The sequence below is a fragment of the Pelodiscus sinensis genome, chromosome 17, assembly GCF_049634645.1.
Source record: "Pelodiscus sinensis isolate JC-2024 chromosome 17, ASM4963464v1, whole genome shotgun sequence".
Classification (NCBI taxonomy): domain Eukaryota; kingdom Metazoa; phylum Chordata; order Testudines; family Trionychidae; genus Pelodiscus; species Pelodiscus sinensis.
In genome coordinates this window covers 37,819,791-37,838,742 of record NC_134727.1, presented here as the reverse complement: position 1 = coordinate 37,838,742, position 18,952 = coordinate 37,819,791, and the positions used below count along the sequence as shown (strand labels likewise).

Here is an 18,952-nt window from a genome sequence, read left to right as displayed (position 1 = left end):
AATTTGTCCACACCATGATATGGTGAAATATATGGTCCACTGCTGACCCTCCCCCTGCTCAGTTACTTCTTGCTGAAATTACTCTGACAGAGGGGAGGTGGAAGGGTCCAGGAACGGACATAAGCAACACATCTCGAAGAACAGTTACAAAAGGTATGTAACTTTTTTCTTCTTCGAGTGATTGCTCATGTGTATTCTAAATTAGGTGACTCCCAATCCTCTATATGGTGGAGGGGTTGGAGTTCACTGGTCTGCTGACTGCCACACAGCTCTTCTGAAAACAGCATCATCTCGTGCTTGTTGTTGAATTGTGTAGAGATGTGAAAGCACACAGAAGACCAGGTAGCTGCTCCACAAATGTCCTGGGCAAGGAATGCCATTGAAGAGGCCTAAGCCCAGGCAGAATGAGCACATAACAGAGGAGCTGGAACGTATCCCAGGTCATAGGAGGGGCGGATATGTGAAGTGATCTGAGAGGAGCTCCTTTGGGAGATCACTGGAAGCCTCTTCATTCCATCTGCCACTGCAATGAACAGCTGAGTTGATGTCCTAAAGGGTTTGGAGCACTCTCGGTAAAAAGCTAGCGCACATCTGACATCCAAGGTGTGTAGGGAGTGGCATGAGGTTTCACGTGAAAGACAGGCAAAGAGATGTCTTGCGAGATATGGAATTGGAAAACCACCTTTGGCAGGAACACTAGGAGAAATCTGAGTTGTACCTTTTCTTTAAAGAATACCATATAAGGAAACTCAGACCAGGGCATTGCACTCCATGACCCTCCTAGCGAGTTGATAGCCACCAAGAAGGCTACCTTCAGAGACATGTACAACAGAGAACACATCGCTAGTTGTTCAAAAGGTGGGGCTATCAATCTTGTTAGCACTAGATTTAGATCTCACTGTGGCACAGGGCCCCTCACATGTGGGTATAATCGTCCAGCCCTTTGAGGAAACCACTCACCAACTGATTTACAAACACTATAAAGCTAGGGAACACTTGCTCAAGGCAAGACAGCAGGTAAACAACAACTGTCACTGGCAGAAAGAAAGAACTGAGTGGGAAGAGGGTCAGCAGTGGACTATATACACTTCACCATATTGGCAGCAGTCTAGGGGTCTCACACAGCCGACTTAGAGATACTGCCGGGGGAAAACCTTCCGACGACTGTGCACGTGGCATACATACACCTAACTTGGAAGGGACATGAGCAATCACTCGAAGAACTGGTTGCAACCTAAATCGGATCTTCACCATGGAGGTCGTAATTCTTATTCTGGTAAGTAGTACAGAATTAAGCCAACTTATGAAGCAGCAGTTTGGCTACAAAAAAAGCTGTCAAATAGGCAAGCAATCTGATTCATGCTCAAATGTCAGCATCTGCATTGAATTTTATTTAACTGGCAATAAGCTTGTATTTAGTTTGACACTCCTTAGCAGAGATGCTTTTCTGAATTGGACGATAAGTTGGCTGTAACTCAGTCTTTTCAGATTCCACATCAGATCACCTACTTCAATAGGTACTAGCTTCATTTCTTTACTACAGTCTCCCTTACTAATGTACAAGATGACTGAATTTCTCCTGAACGACAAATCAAGAATTTCAAAGGCTATATATGAAAGTAGAATGGTGTCCTTTTTAACAAGAATTGGTGAATGTGTCATACTCCTCTTAATTGCATAGACATTTAACCCTTAGGAGACAGAACTCCTATTATTCAAGTGCCCGTATTGGAATTCTTGCTTTACCAATGCCTACTAAAAAAGAAAATTATAAATAGACACATCACACATAACGAGGGGTGACAATGCCCAAATCACATTTCTAATTAATTTACACAGAGAAACAGCTGTAAAGTGTTAAAGTGCTCATTTCTAGTGCAGCTGGCAGTTATCTAGATACTTCACTCTTAGCAGCTGAAGGCGCTTGCTTCAAGGAGGGGGGAGTGAGGAGAAGAGGGAGAGATTTGCCACAGTCCACAGCCAATACAAGCTACATATATAATGGTGTTCATAGTAACAAAACATGTAGTTGGGATCCATTTCATAAGCTGAAACAGGGATGAAAAATGTGCCTCACAATCTTGCTTAGCTAGCCAGACATCTCTCCAACCGCACAGTAATTAGCTTAGAAACAGAGTTTGCTTGTAATAAACTAGGTCCTTTCCATCAATCCCTACAGTCACCCTTTCCTGATCGTTCTTCCAGCTGGGAGTAACTCTGATTTTACAATAACTAATTGCGAGACCTGAAAAATGAATTGTGTAGAACCTGTTTTGCCACAGGCTTGCTATGAAACAAAGCAACTAGGACTCTAAATACCAGCTCATTTTCAAAGGCATGGGAAATAGAGAACAGAATATTTTAATGTTTTCCAGCTGGTTACGAAATACAGAACATTGAAGTTTTCAGCTGACTGTCCTATCTAGACACATACATTTGAGTATGGAAATACCACAATATCAGTGTTTCAAGGTTTAGAAAAGTCTCAGGGGGTGGCCATGTTAGTCTGTATCTAAACAAGCAAGCAAGCAAGCAAGCAAGCAAACAAACAAACAAGAGTCCTGTGGCACCATAAAGACTACCAGATTTATTTGGGCATAAACTTTTGTGAGTAAAAACCACTTCGACAGATGCATAGGGTAGAAATCAGAGGTAGGGATTGCATGTTCAAAAGTTTCAGAGGGGTGTGTTAGCCATGTTACTCTAACTGAAAAAAACTTAAATAGTCTTGCAGCACCTTAGAGACTAACAAAAAAAGGTAAATTGTAACACGAGCTTTTGTAGGCACAACCCACAAAATTAAATTTAAGTTTTTTCAGAGGTAGGCATAAATATGTACTAGCATTTCAAAAGAAGGGAATTACTTATCGGCAGGGCTCGACAAACTATGCAATCTACTCGCCCATGGCGAGTAGATTACAACCTGGAAGAGCCGGGTTCGGGCAATCTGCGCATGCGCAGATCGCCGGACAGCGCAGCTGGAGAGCAGGGCTCGCCGGGGCTCGGCAAGCCCTGTTTATCAGGGTAGGACCAGTGTTAACATGGCCAATTCAGTTAGGATGTATGTCTCTCTCTCTCCCAGCAGTTGATGGGGAAGTGTGAATATCAAGTGGGAAAACTGCCTTTGTAGTAAGATAACCATTCTACGTCCTTACTCAGTCCTAATTTGATTGTGTTAAATATTAAAATAAATTGCAGCCTTGCTGTTTCTCTCTGTAGTCTGACTTTGAAGGGGTTTTTTTTTTTTGGGGGGGGGGGTTGTGAAAAGGATGGCTACTTTTAAATCTGTTATTGAGTGTCCAGAGTGGTTATCAGATACACGAATTCATTGATAAGGCACTCATGGTCAGACATCTGCAGATGTTCTTATCCTAAAATATCCAAAAAGTTGGCATCAGTTCAAAATGGCTAGCTGCTATAAACTTCCCTTTAAACACACCTTTCCCAGATCCTCAAAATTTAGAGATGACCATAAGGGCAATAATCTATGCCAAAATTCACAGGTTTCAAGCCTTATATCAAGTGCTTAAGACCATGTCCTACAGGACACAGACCTGTAGGTTCCTTGAGCTGCTGCTAAGTAAAATAAACACTAAATCTAATTCTATTGGTTATAATAAGCTTTCTGCAGTTTACATGTTTGAACACCAGGGACCATTGAAAAGGCTCTGAGCCACTTATGACAGAAAAATGAAGTATAACAAAGGCACTTAAACACCCCCTTTTTTTTTTTGGAATGTCAAACACTGGAAAAACTGCTTCTATGTATGAGGTATGCTTGTTCACAGGGAACGCCATTTCTCCATTCCCCCAACTGTAAGGAGGAGCAGTGGGATGACCGTGCTATCTGTGGATGAATGGATTCAGATGTAAACTCTCTAAAATAGCTACATATATATTATAAAGTGTGTCTGTCTATGCGTCTGAGTCCATTTGTTCAAGAACTCCTCCTAAACTGCAAGAGCTTGGACCATCAAATTTGGTATGCAGTTCTCTTTTACCCTAACTTAAACCATCGTAAGAGGTTTGGGCTGTGCCAGGAAACATGAAGTGCTGGGAATGGGACTGTTTTCCATAACATGGAAAGGAAGGGGACAGAGAGAGGAGGAATGTGAAAGGGAGGGGCATTGCGAGGATGGATGCGATACGGAGTGCGACCACTGAGGGCAGCTGCAGCACCATGAGAGTGGCCAGCAGGTCTGGGGCTCCACCATCTTTCCTGCCAGCACATGAGTAAGGAGGCCCGCTGCTCCAAATCCTGGCACCTGCCTCTCCCTGTGAAGAGCCTGCAGGCCGTGGGGAAGTCCTGGCAAGAGGGAAATCCCTGAAAGCCTGGTCCCTCCCCAGATAGCCTGAAGGCCGCAGGGGCCCAGCATCATCCCTCAGAGCCTCACTGACCCCTGACAGCCTGCAAGCTGAAGGGAACACTACTAGATGGGAGTAACCTTTGGAGCCTCCCCCCCGACAGCCTGCAGGCCTTGGGCAGGGAGCCCCGCTGGCAGGGAAGCACTGCCCTGTCCCCTTGTGAGGGTCGCCATCAGAGTAACATCACCCTTGCAGTTCTGGACGTCCCTGGTAAGCCTCCCCCACCTTCCAGGCCCTTGTCCTAAGCCCCCTACCATGAGTCCTGCGCTCCTTCTCCCTGCCCTGAGCCTCCCAACTCTCACTGTAGCCTTCATTTGAGAAGAATTCAATCACTGAAATAAAACACGTATATTTTTCATTAAAAAAATACTTCACTTAAAGACCAACTAGAGAGAGTGTGTGCGTGTGTGTAGAGAGAGTAAATGTTCTTCAAGGGTTAAAGTAACACAAGAGGTCACATTTGAACTTTAGTAAGACTACAAGCAACTGTCACCACATTATCCCAATACAATCACTGCATATTAATATGCATATGCTAACCTGATGTGCTTCAATGCATTTTAGGAGAAAAGTGACTTGTACAAGATGACAAGATAATGCTTTTAGCTCAGTAAATCCTTTACCATGCCATTTTAAGATTAAAAAGAAATCAAGTATTAAATCCTTCCCCATTTGAGATATGAAAGGCACAATTTCTGTCAATTAAAACCAGGCACATATGTTTAATGGAACCAGGCTGCTTTCAATATGCACCTGATGTTGCACTCATTGTCAAATCAGTTTACATTAACAAGGTTCCCTCTCCTCTCTCCTTCAGTCAGCATGCTGCTTGTAATGATTCCTATGCACGTATAACTACTGGGTTCTACAGACCCAGGGGGCAAAACCGTACTGCATCTGGTACTGCCCAACAAGGCTTGTCCACATCCATTTCTTTGTATAGCATATTCCAAATGGGCATCTGCTCAAGATCACTTAAATACGGTATTTAAGAAGAGATTCAAACCACAAGTGAGGGGGACAATCTGGTAGTAGTTGCGCCTAGTGTGTCTGGCACAGAAGTGAATGGGTAAGACCCATATTTAACAGCAGCTTTAAAGCCAATGGTAACTGGAGTCTCTCCCATGAATAAACTTTTGCACAAACAGCAGGGCTTTGTGAAGAAAGATGACAGGATACAGCAAAGAGTGCTGGCTAAACAGGAGGAAAGACAGCAAGATACAGACAAAGCAAGAGTTGCTGAAGACGATGCCGAAGAAGAAAGAATTGCTATTTATGGGGAGTGAAGGGTCCTCGGCCCACATCACTTCTTTGTTTTAAAGATGCCTCCCTGAGAGATGTAACAAGAGTTACGCTAGCTTACTAATACAACAACACATTAAAAAGCAGCAGCTATAATTAAGTGAACACTTAAATGGTCAAACACAACCTTGAAAGAGGTGGTTTGGAGATTGAAGAAAAAACATCAGAATACCAGGACAATAAATATACCCAGAACAGTTCAATATGCAAAGTGGACAAAATTCTTGGAGGTAAGAAGAGAAATGCCCTGCTGTAGCCAGTTACGTTGAAAAAGCCTAAAGGAAACAGTTCACATTTCGTTAGAAACAGAGAGAAGGTATTTTTTCCAGCTTTCTGAAGATGCAAGGTCAATGGGATGCTCAAGCAGAAGCCTAGCTATCCCAAAGTAACAGAACCCAGGTGTCCCGATTTCCATTTTGCCGTGCTTAGCAGAAGGTAAGAGTCTTCAAACAAGACAAAAATCTTGCTCCTGGGCACGTCTCAGGTAACTGGGTCCCAGAATAAGTAGGGCTTGTATATATTGTTTGTAACATCGGGCTCGTATGAAGTGTCTCGTTGCAATGTTAGACTGAACTAGTGGAAATGGCATTCCGTTGAGGTCAAGTTGTGGTTATAGCAATTGTGTCATCACAGGAGTTATAGCTAACCAATTACTTGTGGCAGAATGTTATATCTTAATGAAATACAATAATTATTGAACTCAATAAAATGGCAAAACTGGCAACACAACAGAGTAAACATTTCCATAGGAATCTTAACATTTGGAGAGTGGTTTTCAATGCTTGATCTCAACTTTTAGTGCATTAATGTGGAGTTTTAATTAACATATAAAAGCTTTAAAGATGTGCCACCACATGACTTTTTATTGAAGCTGCAAACGTCATGCCTGAAGAAGGGACAATACCTTATTTAAAACACAGTTATTTATACAAAAGCAGTTTTAAAAATGGATAAGCATGGGCAGTCAGTCAACATGCAACTAATTATCAAAAATAAGTGACTAATGTACACAATTATTTCAACATTAAGTAGTCACCAATTTTACTTCTATGGCGCTATATAGTGAAATAAGCAGGATTATCAGAGGCTGTTCTGAACCACCTCTGCTACATAAATTTTCTTCTACACAGCTTTTTTTTTTTTTTTTTTTTTTAAAGGCAGCTTACACAGTAAACCAGCTCTCTAAATTATGTTCAGAAATTTTACATGATAGCCATGTGGCAGACAGTAAAGATTCCATGTCCTGAATAATTTTAAAATTTCCAATGGCATGAAGGTGAAAGGAAAGAAAACCACATGGTTTTCATCAGAGAAATCTGACACATCCAATGTTTTATTTCAGACAAAAATTTAAACAATGGCAATTATTTTAACATTTTGCTTTCATAGGCTGACTTTCCTTTTGATAAAGTGAGGAGTCCTGTGGCACTTTTGAGGCCAACAGATTTTTTCAGGCATAAGCTTTCATGGCTAAAAATCACATTGACAGTTGCATCTGATGCAATGGTTTCTATATACCCACAAACGCTTATGCCAAATAAATCTGTTCGTTTTAAGGTGCCACAGAAATCCTTGTTTTTGCAGATACAGACTAAGATAGCTCTCCTATAAGACTTTTCCTTTTGATGACTGACTTGATTACTCATAAATTCTCATCCAAGATGACTGCAGCAATGAGAACTATGGACTGCCATACATTATTGTTCAACTAGGTGTAATCTTCCAACATGTTCCAACTCATGAACACTCTTAAATTTCTTACCGATAAATGGCATTTTGCTGCTGTTCATCTCTACCCTTAAGGTGGAGGTTTTGCTTTTAACCACCATGAACAAGCAGAACAACTAAAAGAACAGTGGAATTTGAACGCCAGCGCGCACGGAGATTGTCTGATATTCTCTAGGCTACTCTACACCAACTATGTTGGACAGGTGAATCATCGAGAGAGGGCGATGAGGTCAAATAGGGCTGCATAGCTTCTCTACAAAAGGAATACCCATCTATTCGCCTTCTCTGGTTCTGCAGTGAGGCTGCTTCCAGTTGAGCAGGAGGTTACTTCAACAACCTCAAAAATTGAGGAAACTGAGAAGCTTCCACTGCCCTTCCCCTGCCGTCAGTCTTATGTTCAGTGGCACTTTGCTGAGTCTAATGTTCAAGTCTGGACAAACATGAGGAAGATGACATTCGGTTTTCTGATCCAAGGTAAAGAGTGTTCACATACAAGCCACTTACTGGAAGAGAGCGCATATGGTTTTGCCTAGATGGCCTATAAGTAGTAAAACCACAACATAGAATGGAAAGTAGGCGCATTAGTTTAATGTTCTTAATATTCATGAACGATTCTGTCTTGATAGCACTCAAAACCAAAGTCCCATTTAACCACAAAACCAGAGCAACAGGCAACAGCAGCACAAACTACTCACCTGTTGGTCCTTCTGGATGTGCTGATCTGGTTTGGAAAGACAATATACCCTTATAGGAGTGAGGTGCCAGTGTGAATACTCCTCCCATTCCACTTTTAACATAAGAACATACTGGTTCAGACCAAAGGCCCATCTAGCCCAGTATCCTGTCAGTGGCCAATGCCAGGTGCCTCAGAGGAAATGAACAGAACAGAGAATCATAAAAAAAAAAACCAACAACATACAGTCTTGCAGCACCTTAGAGACTAACAAAACACGTAGATGGTATCATGAGCTTTCATGGGCACAATCTACTTCTTCAGATGAACCGAGTTATTCAAGGTCCAGTTCCTAAATAAATAGGGGATGGGGGGGGGGGGGGGGGAGAGTTAATTAGAGAGTCCAAGCTACATGAAGCTGATAGAGAAAGTGCTAAGTACCCATTGCTTGGTTTTTTATGTCATTAGGATGTGGAATGTAACGGGCCATTTACATTCCACATGGTTTTGTAAGAATATAATTTGATCTGATCTACTATACTACAGGAATGGGAAGAAAACAGGATGAAAAACAGTGCACAGTTTTTAAAAGAGGGAGGTGTTGGAATGAGTAAACTAAACACTTCAAAAATCCTGCTACTAAGGTTTTTGCTAAAGCATATTAAAATGTACTGTAGTCAGAGTAACATATTTTGGTTGAAAAATGTTTACTGCTATAGGCCACAGAATTGCTTCCTTCCTTAATTCAGAAACAATATGACACTTCCATATAATGATTCATTAATGAAAAAAACAGTTGCCTTTTACAGTATGCTTTGGTCCACAATTGGCAGACACCAAATCTTCCCTCCTCCCTCTGCATTTTTCCCTCTTCTATTTCTTATCTACTTTCACTCGCTCGATGATTGACTTCCCTTCCGTCTTCATAGCAGCAGAAATTCCCAAACAGTGCCTATGTCCGAAGCTGAACACTGATTAAAAGTGAAAGATGGATTTAACGCCTGGTAAGAAAACTATCTGCTGTAGCTATGTTACTGTATTAATTATGGTAGTCACAAATGGAATTCCCAGCAACATTTTCGGGCTGAAATACAAACATTCACTACCAATGAAGAGACTGATTAAACGGTATTAAAATACACCAAAATGTAAGCAATGGGGAAAAAAAAGACCATCTCGCTGTTTACTGTATTCTGCAGACAAATTCTGCTAAAATATAGACTGCAGTCCATGCATGGAAATCCTCAGGGACTTTCCCAGCTCAAGCTGAGTTCAAGCCCACTGTCCAATAGATAGGCTTGCTAGAGGTGCTCAGATTTTCATATCACTACAGCTTTTCTATATCACTACACATACTTATATCAAAAAGGTCTGGCACTCTAAACTTTCCTCGCTTTGAGATGCAGGAACACTTGAAATTTTACTACCTTGATCATACTTGTACAGAGGTGATCTGCTGGAAAAATCCTCTTAAGCCAACCTTGAAAATATACTTCATTCTTACAGGCAAATCAATTCCCATCTCTTTTCACTTTGTGTTTGCCTGGCTTATTTAGGCTGGAAGCTCTTCAGGGCAAGGGCTGTCATTCTCTCTGTACAGCACCTTGCACAATGGAGTCCTGATCTCAATTGGAACATCTAATTAGAAACAATTGATCTGCAATTCAGAGAAGGTCAACTGGGAGAAATTTATGGAGCTCTTGGCAGGACCTCCAAGTGAAGGGAGAAGCTTAGCGCCACATATCCCTGTCTCAAGGCACTACCACAAGTTCCTTGTCCTCCACAATATTAAACTGATTCATGTTTTAGAAAGACAAACCGATTTAAGGGCCAAATTTTTAATTTAAGTGTTCACGGGTTTGACTATTTTTGGCAGTGCTAAGTGAGCGGTTGTAACTCATATATGACAAGGTCTTCAATTCTCATCTGTCTTAACATTAGGCCTCAACTGGACTAGTGTGTCCATTTCTGGGCACAACATTTCAGGAAAGTTGTGGAAAAATTGGAGAAGATTCAGAGAAGAGAAAAAATGGTTAAAGGTCTAGAAAATGTGACCTATAAGGGAAGACTGAAAGAACTGGGTTTGTTCAGCTTGGAAAAGAGAAGACTGAGAAGGGACATGATAGCTTTCAAGTACTTAAAAGGTTATTACAAGGAGTAGGGAGAAAAATTATTCTGCTTGACCTCCGAGGATAGGAAAAGAAGCAATGGGTTTAAATTGCAGCAAGGAAGGTTTAGGTTTGGCATTAGGAAAAACTTCCCAACAGTAAAGGTGGTTAAGCACTTGAATACATTGCTTAGGGAAGTTGTGGAATCTCCATCATTGGATATATTTAAGAGCAGGTTAGACAGACATCTCTCAGGGATGATCTAGATCAGGGGTCCGCAACCTTTTCAAACCAAAGAGCCAAACTACATCAAAATTCAGAACAAGTGGTCAAAGAGCCAGTATAAGAATGCCCAATTGCATGACTGAAAATACACAAGTTAGTATTACTAATTGACATGATTAATAATAGCACAAATGAAACATTGCATTCAAGGACTTTAATGGGACTTCTGCTGCTTCATCTTTTCACACATTTCTCTGAAGTGTACATCATAACCGGTTAAATTCTGCTTCATGCAAGTATGCAGTTTGTCTTCTGTCAATCTTGAGTGCAAATGACCTTTGATGCGATTCAAATGGGAGAAAGACTGCTCACACATATAGGTGGAGCCAATCATTGAAAGTAAGGCCACGATGACATTCTGCATGGTGGTGTATGTGACAGGAAGTTCTTTCCAAATTGGCAGAATCAGATTATCATCACACTCCAATTTCTTCATGTCAGTCCATTGGTGCAGTTTTGCCAATTCTGCACGTTGTCACGCAAGGCATTCTAAAACAGAATTCATCTTGGTGAATTTTTCCACCCAGATATCTGACTCCTTGAAATCTGCTATTTCCATTTCCAAATCACTGAGTTCTTCAAATCCAGTTCAACGGACGCTTTATGTGGACAAATCATAAACTTAAACAGAGCACTGTTTGCAAAAGTCAACAAAACAAGACCTGAATGCCATCAGGAGCTCAGAAACAAACCCAACAAACTGCTGCAAATGAAGTCTGTTACTTGGATTCTCTCTCCGATACGAATCACGAAACAGTCGTAATTTTTCAAAATGTGCCAGTCTTCCTGTCTCGATATCTTTGAAGAAGACAATCAGTTTTGACTCAAATCCAAACACTGTCAGCTGCAGAGGCAGGTCTGTATTTCCTTGTCCTTGTAGCTTAAGATTTAACTCACCCGTAATGTCTCAGTTAGTAAAACTTGAGCACCCACAGTCTGAAAGCTCGGTATGTTTGTCATTTTTGGATATGAAGGGTGTCAATCTCATTAATGCAGGTGGCAAAATGAGACAAAACTTTGCCACAAGATAACCCGAGAACATTGTGTATTAGTAGATCAGGGTATTTGGAATCTACTTGCTCAAGCAGTGACAGAAATTGATGGTGATTAAGGACTCGGGCAAGAATCCAACTGACAATCTGAACAACCAGTCCCATTACATTTCTGAGGTTGGTTCCACAAGATTGTGCACAAAGTGCCTCCTTATACACAATGCAATGAAAGTTTTAAAGTAGACGTTTTAGCTGTTCTGACAAGAGTAAGGAATCCCCAGCATTTGCTGACCATGCTAGGTGCACTGTCTGTACACACTGACAAGATTATCCAACTATTTCTTTCTTGTTTACAAAGTTCATTGCAGTTTTAAGGATGTCTTTGCCCCATTTGATTTTTCATTGATAATATCTCAATCATTTCTTCATGCACAGCATTTCCATAAATATATCATCCCAGAATACACAACGTCACACGTGTCAGTTCATTTTCTTTGCACAAGACAAAATTAAGTAGCTGTACTCAAATTTTGCATTTGTTCCTTGTCTATTTGATGGGCCATTTTCACAGCTTGTCATGAAATGTTTTTCCCAATAATGGCATGTCTTGAATTTTCTGTAAGATTTTGTCCTTGTTGTGAAACTCAGTCATAGTTCATCACAATTTTTAGCATGCATCTCTTCACATAATCCCCGTCAGTGAAAAGCTTCCCCTCTCCAATAATGCTGCATGAGCCGGCAAAACTTGCAGAGTTTAAGCTCCCTTCTTTTTTTTGGACCATGCCAGCAGGCTATTTTGTCCAATGTTCATTTTTCGCTGCAGCAACTTTCAGGCTTTTTTTCATGCGTCACCCTCGGGGTATTTTGTAGCAAATGCAAGTTTTGTCATGAAATTCATTTTTTGTTTGTTTGACAACAGTCTCTCACTATAAATGAGACAGTGTGAAGATCCTATCCACAAATGCATACAAATCTGTTAACTTCTTTTGAAAATTTCAGTACTCATCTCTTTTTCTTCACCCTTTTTACTGTTAGGGGGTTTACAGAGGTCACCATTAGGTATGATGATGGAAACATTTCTTGACCAATCAAATAAAAAGAAAATATGCATGACCCTCAATGAGCGGAGAGGGTGGATGGTTGTTAAAATGAACAATTAAAGGATATTTGGTTCCATATTGAGCCATATTTGGCTCTAGAGCCATAGGCTGCAGACCCCTGATCTAGGATGCTTGGTCCTGCCATGAGGGCAGGGGACTGGATTTCATGACTCTCAAGGTTCCTTCCAGGTCTAGTATTTTATGATTCTATGAACATGTGGCCAGAGCAGTGTCCTAACTGGATCCAAACCATAGGAAATTACGTAGCCTTCTAAGTGCAATGTTTAAAGACAAAGCGCCACTGGAGGGACACACATGATGCAGCTGTTAACTTTGCAAGAATTTTCAGTCCTAGAGCCAAGCAGTTTAAATATATTTTTTAAATTGTGCTCCCCCCTCTCACAAAAATAGGGCTGAGTGGCACACTTTCAAGTGAAGATCACACGTTTAAGAATTTTCTGCTGCCACTGCTTCCTTAAAACTTTGAAAGTTTATTTCGGGACAGAGAGGGTTTTGGAAACTACTTCAGTTGGTGAAGAAAGAACACTAGTCACTGGGAAAAGCAATTGGGATCAGCAGAGAATGCTGCCGTGCATAAAAGAAGACTAAAGAGAGGAATACAACTTAAAGAAAAACATTCACCCTGGACAGAAATAGTTCCCATCTCAACAATTAAGTAGGATGCAGAAAGTGAAAGTTATTTATGTAATGCAGATCTGGTTACAGCATGAGAGCAGATACAATCACCTGATTTCACTAATCTGTTTCTAGACATTTATGCGAAGATGATGAAAAGAGGCCTTGCGGAAAATATATATTTTTTCTTATAGTCTCAAAATACTTTAAACATTGATGCCATCTATCTATAGCCTAATGAGCTTTTCAAACTACCGAATTTTGCCTGCAAGTTAGTGAAAGTTACACTTTAGAAGTACTGCCGTTGCAGAGCAACACTTAGCATTTCAAAGTCAGTATGGATCAGAGCACCCTGGCTGGTGTTTAACTTAATGCTTTAATACAGGGGTGGGGAACCTTAGGCCTGGGGGTCGGACAGCCACTGGCTTGCCTGAACCCAGCCCCTGAGGGCTTAGCATGGGGAGCCTGCACTGGCTCTCCAGCCACCCACCTGCAGGGCTGGAGCACACAAAATCTATTAGCCTGGACCCCCCAGCCTCTGGTTTGTGAGGGGAGTGTCTTTCTCCTTCTCCGGGTCTTCTCACTTGTGTGCATCCTCCAACTGCTTTTCTGTAGGTCAGTGGCCCTTGACCCAAAAAATGTTCCCCATCCCTGCTTTAATATGAGCTTCAGAATCAGTCATAGCCACCGTCTTCCACCTTCAAGACTTTTACATGGAAATGCTTCTCCTAATAGCATTCTCATGGAGAGAGCCATATGTTCTTTGTGTAATTCCAGATGGAAGGATCTTGTTTACCCTAGGTAGTTAAATCAATGTAATTTAATACAGCATAGCATATGGTGGTCCAAACAGATCAAAAGGAACAAAATATTTTGGCAAATGTGCCAGTCTCGTTATAAATTGAGCACTAGGTCTGCAACCACAACAAAATTAATAGACAGAGCCATGTGGCGAGTACAGGAAGTCTTAATACCACCTAATCACTGTAAGGGTTTTCAGATACAAATTTTGTATCCATGCAGGGCTCTGCAGGTGTATCTGTACCCACATGGGTATCTGCAAATATATGGATGCTGATACCCATGGATATCCATGGATTTACAGGGATCTAGATACAAAATTTGTATCTGCAAAAATGAGCTGCAGATATATATCCACATCCATATCTGTGGATGCAGATACCCCGGATATAAAGTGGGTATCCACGGATTTGCAGGGCTCTATACATCTGTATGAATCCAAATCATAATATAAATGGATACAGTGATTCTCCATTGCCTGGTATGGTGTGTGCCTGGAGAAGGGGAGAGAGAAATGGGGAGTACTTTATATACAACACAGTCAACCTGTAGAGCTCCTGTCTAGGGGATGTTGTTGAAGGCCAGAAATATAACATGATTAAAAAGAAAATTAGATAAGTTCATGAAGAATAGGTCCATTAATGGACAGAAAGCCCCAATCCTCTGTCAGAAGCTGGGAATGGATGACAGGATGGATCACGTCACTGTTCTGTTCATTCTCTCTGACTAACACTATGTGGCATGCCTTACTTACCTGCAAAATGGAGATGTTACTGGCTTCCACTGAAAATACTGGATCTACTAGGAAAAAGTACTATATGAGAACTGGGTGTTATGAAGTTTATAGATTTGTCAAATTTGTTTTTACTTCTGGAAAGTTAAAAATATGGAAACATGTCGTCTCTGAGACTAAACTCAGTTATTGTGAAACATCACTAATGCCACCAATACCTAAACTAATGCAAGTGCTGCAGGAAATGGATCTTCTTGCTCTGATGAAGGTCTTATGGAGATACTAAAACCCTAAAACCGGCTCTTGGCAGATAACAGTACTTTTGTTCATCTTTGCTATATTTATGGGCATTTTGTCAGGTAGTTTATATGCACGTAAATATTGATGCCACATACTGTACCTCTGTCACTAAAGTCATCCACCAGGACAATTTCTGCTATCAACTCAGGAGGGGAGCGATTTAGGATGCTGTGCACTGTCCGGAGAAGAGATGACCACCCTTCATTGTGGAATGGGATTATCACGCTGGTGTTTGGGAGCTTCTCCAGGTACAGCTTGTTATTGCAGCTAGACAGGGATAAAGCAAGTTAGGAACATACCAAGTAAATAGACATCAGTTACCTTCCGACTAATGCTCACTTAATCCTCAACAACCTATGAAGCAGTTTCTGATGTACATCCTCAAGCTACATGTTAAGCACTCAGCAGTGAATTTTCTATACTTCTAGATTAATAACACAGATTAGAAATACTTGTCCATACTGTCATGTTACAAGTTTCAAAAGTGGCATTAACCATAATGCAGAACATTCTGAAGATACAGAACATCACATAGGGCCTGCCATCACCTGCCAAAGCTGCCTTTAGAAAAGATTCTCTTTACAGTTCAAAAGCGCAGACATCTATTGGCAACTCTCTGGTTGTTCTGCTTTTATTCCCATTGTCCAACAACCTTCAGAAGAGGAATTTCTCTAAAACTATTATTTCAAAAGGTGAGAGGCTCAGTTCTGCTGTCCTAAGTACAATGCTTATTTTAGTTACCAGTCTGAAAGAGAGGCTTAAACAGGACTACCCAATAACTATGTTCTTTTAATATTCATCCATCTAAAACTTAAGTATTTCAGCTGGATGCAGGTTTTATCTAGCTAGTTGCCTTAAGATTTTTAAAAAGTAATGTCTATTTACTTGGGCTAGTTACACCCTAGAGCCCCAATTCTGCAAACTCATCTGCCATGTAGGAGGACACCCACTTCCTCACTAATAAGGGGACAGCTTACACTGGAAGAAACTGATTACACAAGTATTTCCATGGAGGTGGCCGTATAATCTCCCAACTCATCCATGCACAGTATTTATTATCCCGATAATCAAAGCAAGCACCCTTGATCTACAGGCATATTCCATGGAGTTGGATGTGCGCTTCCAAAGCCTCATAGAATCTGTTTAGCCAGCCTCTCAATCAGAACATTTTTCTACTGTTGCCAGGTCTTGTATTTAATAAGGGGTCTTACAGAGAAAAGTGGACATCATATTCCACATTCTTTATGAAAATATCATGATATGAATATACCCTAACCGACATATGCTTGATGCAGGATCATTCATGTAAGATCAGTGGAAAAGTTATAATTTACTGAAAGTAATTATCCAACTTGTATGTGTATCATTTTTGTATCTGAAGGTAGGAATATTGACTGGTGTATCTGTATTTCACCTTTGCTACTTTCGGTGACTCTCACTGCTTACACTTCAGGTACTACAATGGACAATCCAAAGGCAGCTGATGGCTCAACAAAAACCATGGACTGTGAAAAGGCGTGGCCTTCCTTGGACTGTCCATACTGCTTCTGACTGACACTGGAAGGTGGCAGTCAGGTGATCTGGTCATTTGATACTAACCACCACTTGGTCCGTTGTACTGAGCAGTGGAGAATTAAAGGATTCCTGCCTTATGGAAATTCTATACAAGACTGGGGAGAAAAACAAGGCTTCCCCTGTGCCTCCGCACCCTAAAGAGATACTCAAACACCTGGAACCCAAAGAACTATAGCTGAAGGCGAGGGGAAAACTGCTGGACCTAGGCTAGACCACCACCTTTGGCCTGTGAAGGACTCTACTTAAATCAATATCTAAGGAATTATTGTTTGTAACCAGTGTATTTAGTGAATCTAGTTTAGTTTGCAATCTTTGTATTTTCTTAGTTCTGATTCCTACCTCACTAATTACTTACACTACACATTTTGATAGCTAATAAACTTATTTCTGGTTTAACATACAGCCCTGTTTATGTAATTTTTAACCTGGGGGGGAGGAGAGGGAGGAAGTTCGGCACACCTTCTTCCACATTGAGAGGGAAGCAAATTTCACATAATTTTGGGTTTGTATTCCAGAGGGGGTGGACATCTGGGTGCTGATGTAAGCCCCTTAAGATGAGCCATTCCAGAGATGACCTCAGTGTTTGTGTCATTCTGCAGCTGGTGTGACCCTGCCTGTACGTCTGCTGGAGAAAGTTTAAGAGCCCAGCTCAGCGAGACAAGGATAAAGCGTGCCCAAGTTGGCAGAAAAGATGGGCTTAGTGGAATCTTCAGCACACCAGGTGATATCCCACAGGGCCCAAGACTTTACACTAGTTCTCCACTGCCCTAGGTTTTCAGCTGGGATGATTAATATGTCAATCAGGACAAAATCTGCTCTTCTTAGAAGTAACATGGTATCATATCTAACCCTACTGGCAAAACAAGATCTCATCTGAAAAACCTCATGTGCTAAACTGTACTGCAACCCAAAGTCAAAAGGATGCAAAGCTGAGTCAAAGACATCTATGTGCTGAGGCTAGCTAAGAGCAAAGCCCTTACCACAGATGTGTAGACTAGCAATCTAAAATTGCACATCTTTCTCATGCAGCTTTGAGTCTGGGTGGAGGGAGGGGCTATTTCCAATAACACTTTTGAGGATGGCATCAATATATTTATCTTTAAACCTTCATTAAGCAGACTCATTTGCAGCAACTCATAGTACAACATGGTAGCACACAAAATGTCACATTTCTCACAAATGCATGCAGCAAAGAACGTTCAAAATTGCTGGAATGTCAGCATTAAGTCAGAGGGACACACATATGGTTTTGCTGTAGACAGAGATAGCACAGAATGCCAGCCTTGCACAGAGACTTTGTGGGTAAGGATGTTAAGGAGCAAGTATTTACAAATTGTATCAACTACACAATTAGTCGATAAGAGGAGGTACTATGTAGAACCACAGCGAGGGTAGCTCCAGGAGCTGGCAGGAGCTGGCTCCGGGACTGCTGTGGCTCTGCATTTTAAATTTAGTAAGAGCCACTGGGCTTTTACTACATTTAAAATGCAGAGCTGTGGCGCAGGTGGCTCCCAGACCAAAGTGTGAGCTGGGACTGAACAGTTCCCAGTGCCAGTGAGAGCCGGATCGCTGTGGCTTTGCCTTTTAAATGTAATAAAAGCTGGCTGTCTCTTACTACGTTTAAAATGCAGAGGTGCAGCGGTCCTGGACTGGCATGAGCCAGGGCTGCTCAGTCCCGGTTCGCATCAGGTCCAGCAGCCCATCCACACCGCCACGAACAGGGGCTGCTGCTGGAGCAACCTCAGGCTGCTGCAGGCAGAGGCTGCTTCACAGCACACTTTCCTACCTCTGATACAGGCAGCAGCAGGGGGTGGGAGGGAGAGACAGCACCAAGGAGATGGTGCTGGGGTGAACCAGCTTTTAAGCTGGCTCCCCCCAGCACCAGCTCCTGTTCCCCCCCTCCTTTGCTGCCTCTGGGTGGGGGAGGAAGCGAGTACTCGACTACTCACATCCCTATTTATGGGATGCTTAAGAAAAGAGTCAGGGAGAAATAAGGGAAGTTGTTTGGATCTCTCTCTTCGCATGCTGCACAGAAATGACGCCCTCTGCCCCCTCCCTTCCTATGTATGATCAAGAACAGGGTTTAAGCTCTCCTACATTTTGCTCTGATCCCCACCCCGCAAATAGGGAGAAAAGGAGGATTGGCTCTAGGACAGCTGCTCTCCTATGCCTCTAAGGCTCTTAATTACCTGGCCGGGTATGGGACTGGATCTCCTTCCTGGGATCCTCAGCTGCATTCCCTCTTTCCTCCTCTGCTGCTACTGCCTCCTTCCACTGCAGCTTCTTCTCCTGCATGGACTGTGCAGCGAGGGTTGAATAGGAAGCAAGCCACTCTGAGAGTTAGAGGTTTTGAG

At 41.8% G+C, this 18,952-nt stretch overlaps 1 protein-coding gene and 1 long non-coding RNA gene across 3 annotated transcripts in view; one reads left to right on the top strand and one right to left on the bottom strand.

Moving 5' to 3' along the window:
- Positions 1-18,952, bottom strand: part of GALNT10 (polypeptide N-acetylgalactosaminyltransferase 10) — a 146,922-nt gene that overhangs the window by 52,660 nt on the left and 75,310 nt on the right. The window contains exon 4 of the mRNA XM_075900594.1: positions 15,124-15,290. Within this exon, the coding sequence (XP_075756709.1) occupies positions 15,124-15,290 (167 nt within the window). The remainder of the gene's footprint in view (positions 1-15,123; positions 15,291-18,952) is intronic.
- Positions 1-18,952, top strand: part of LOC142818749 (uncharacterized) — a 100,912-nt gene that overhangs the window by 62,078 nt on the left and 19,882 nt on the right. Inside the window, exon 3 of one of the 2 annotated variants that reach the window (XR_012896404.1) lies at positions 16,477-16,999. The exons of the other annotated variant lie outside the window; for it this stretch is intronic. This is a non-coding gene — a long non-coding RNA (uncharacterized LOC142818749). Of the gene's footprint in view, positions 1-16,476; positions 17,000-18,952 lie in introns of those variants that run through there. 2 annotated transcript variants of the gene reach the window in all.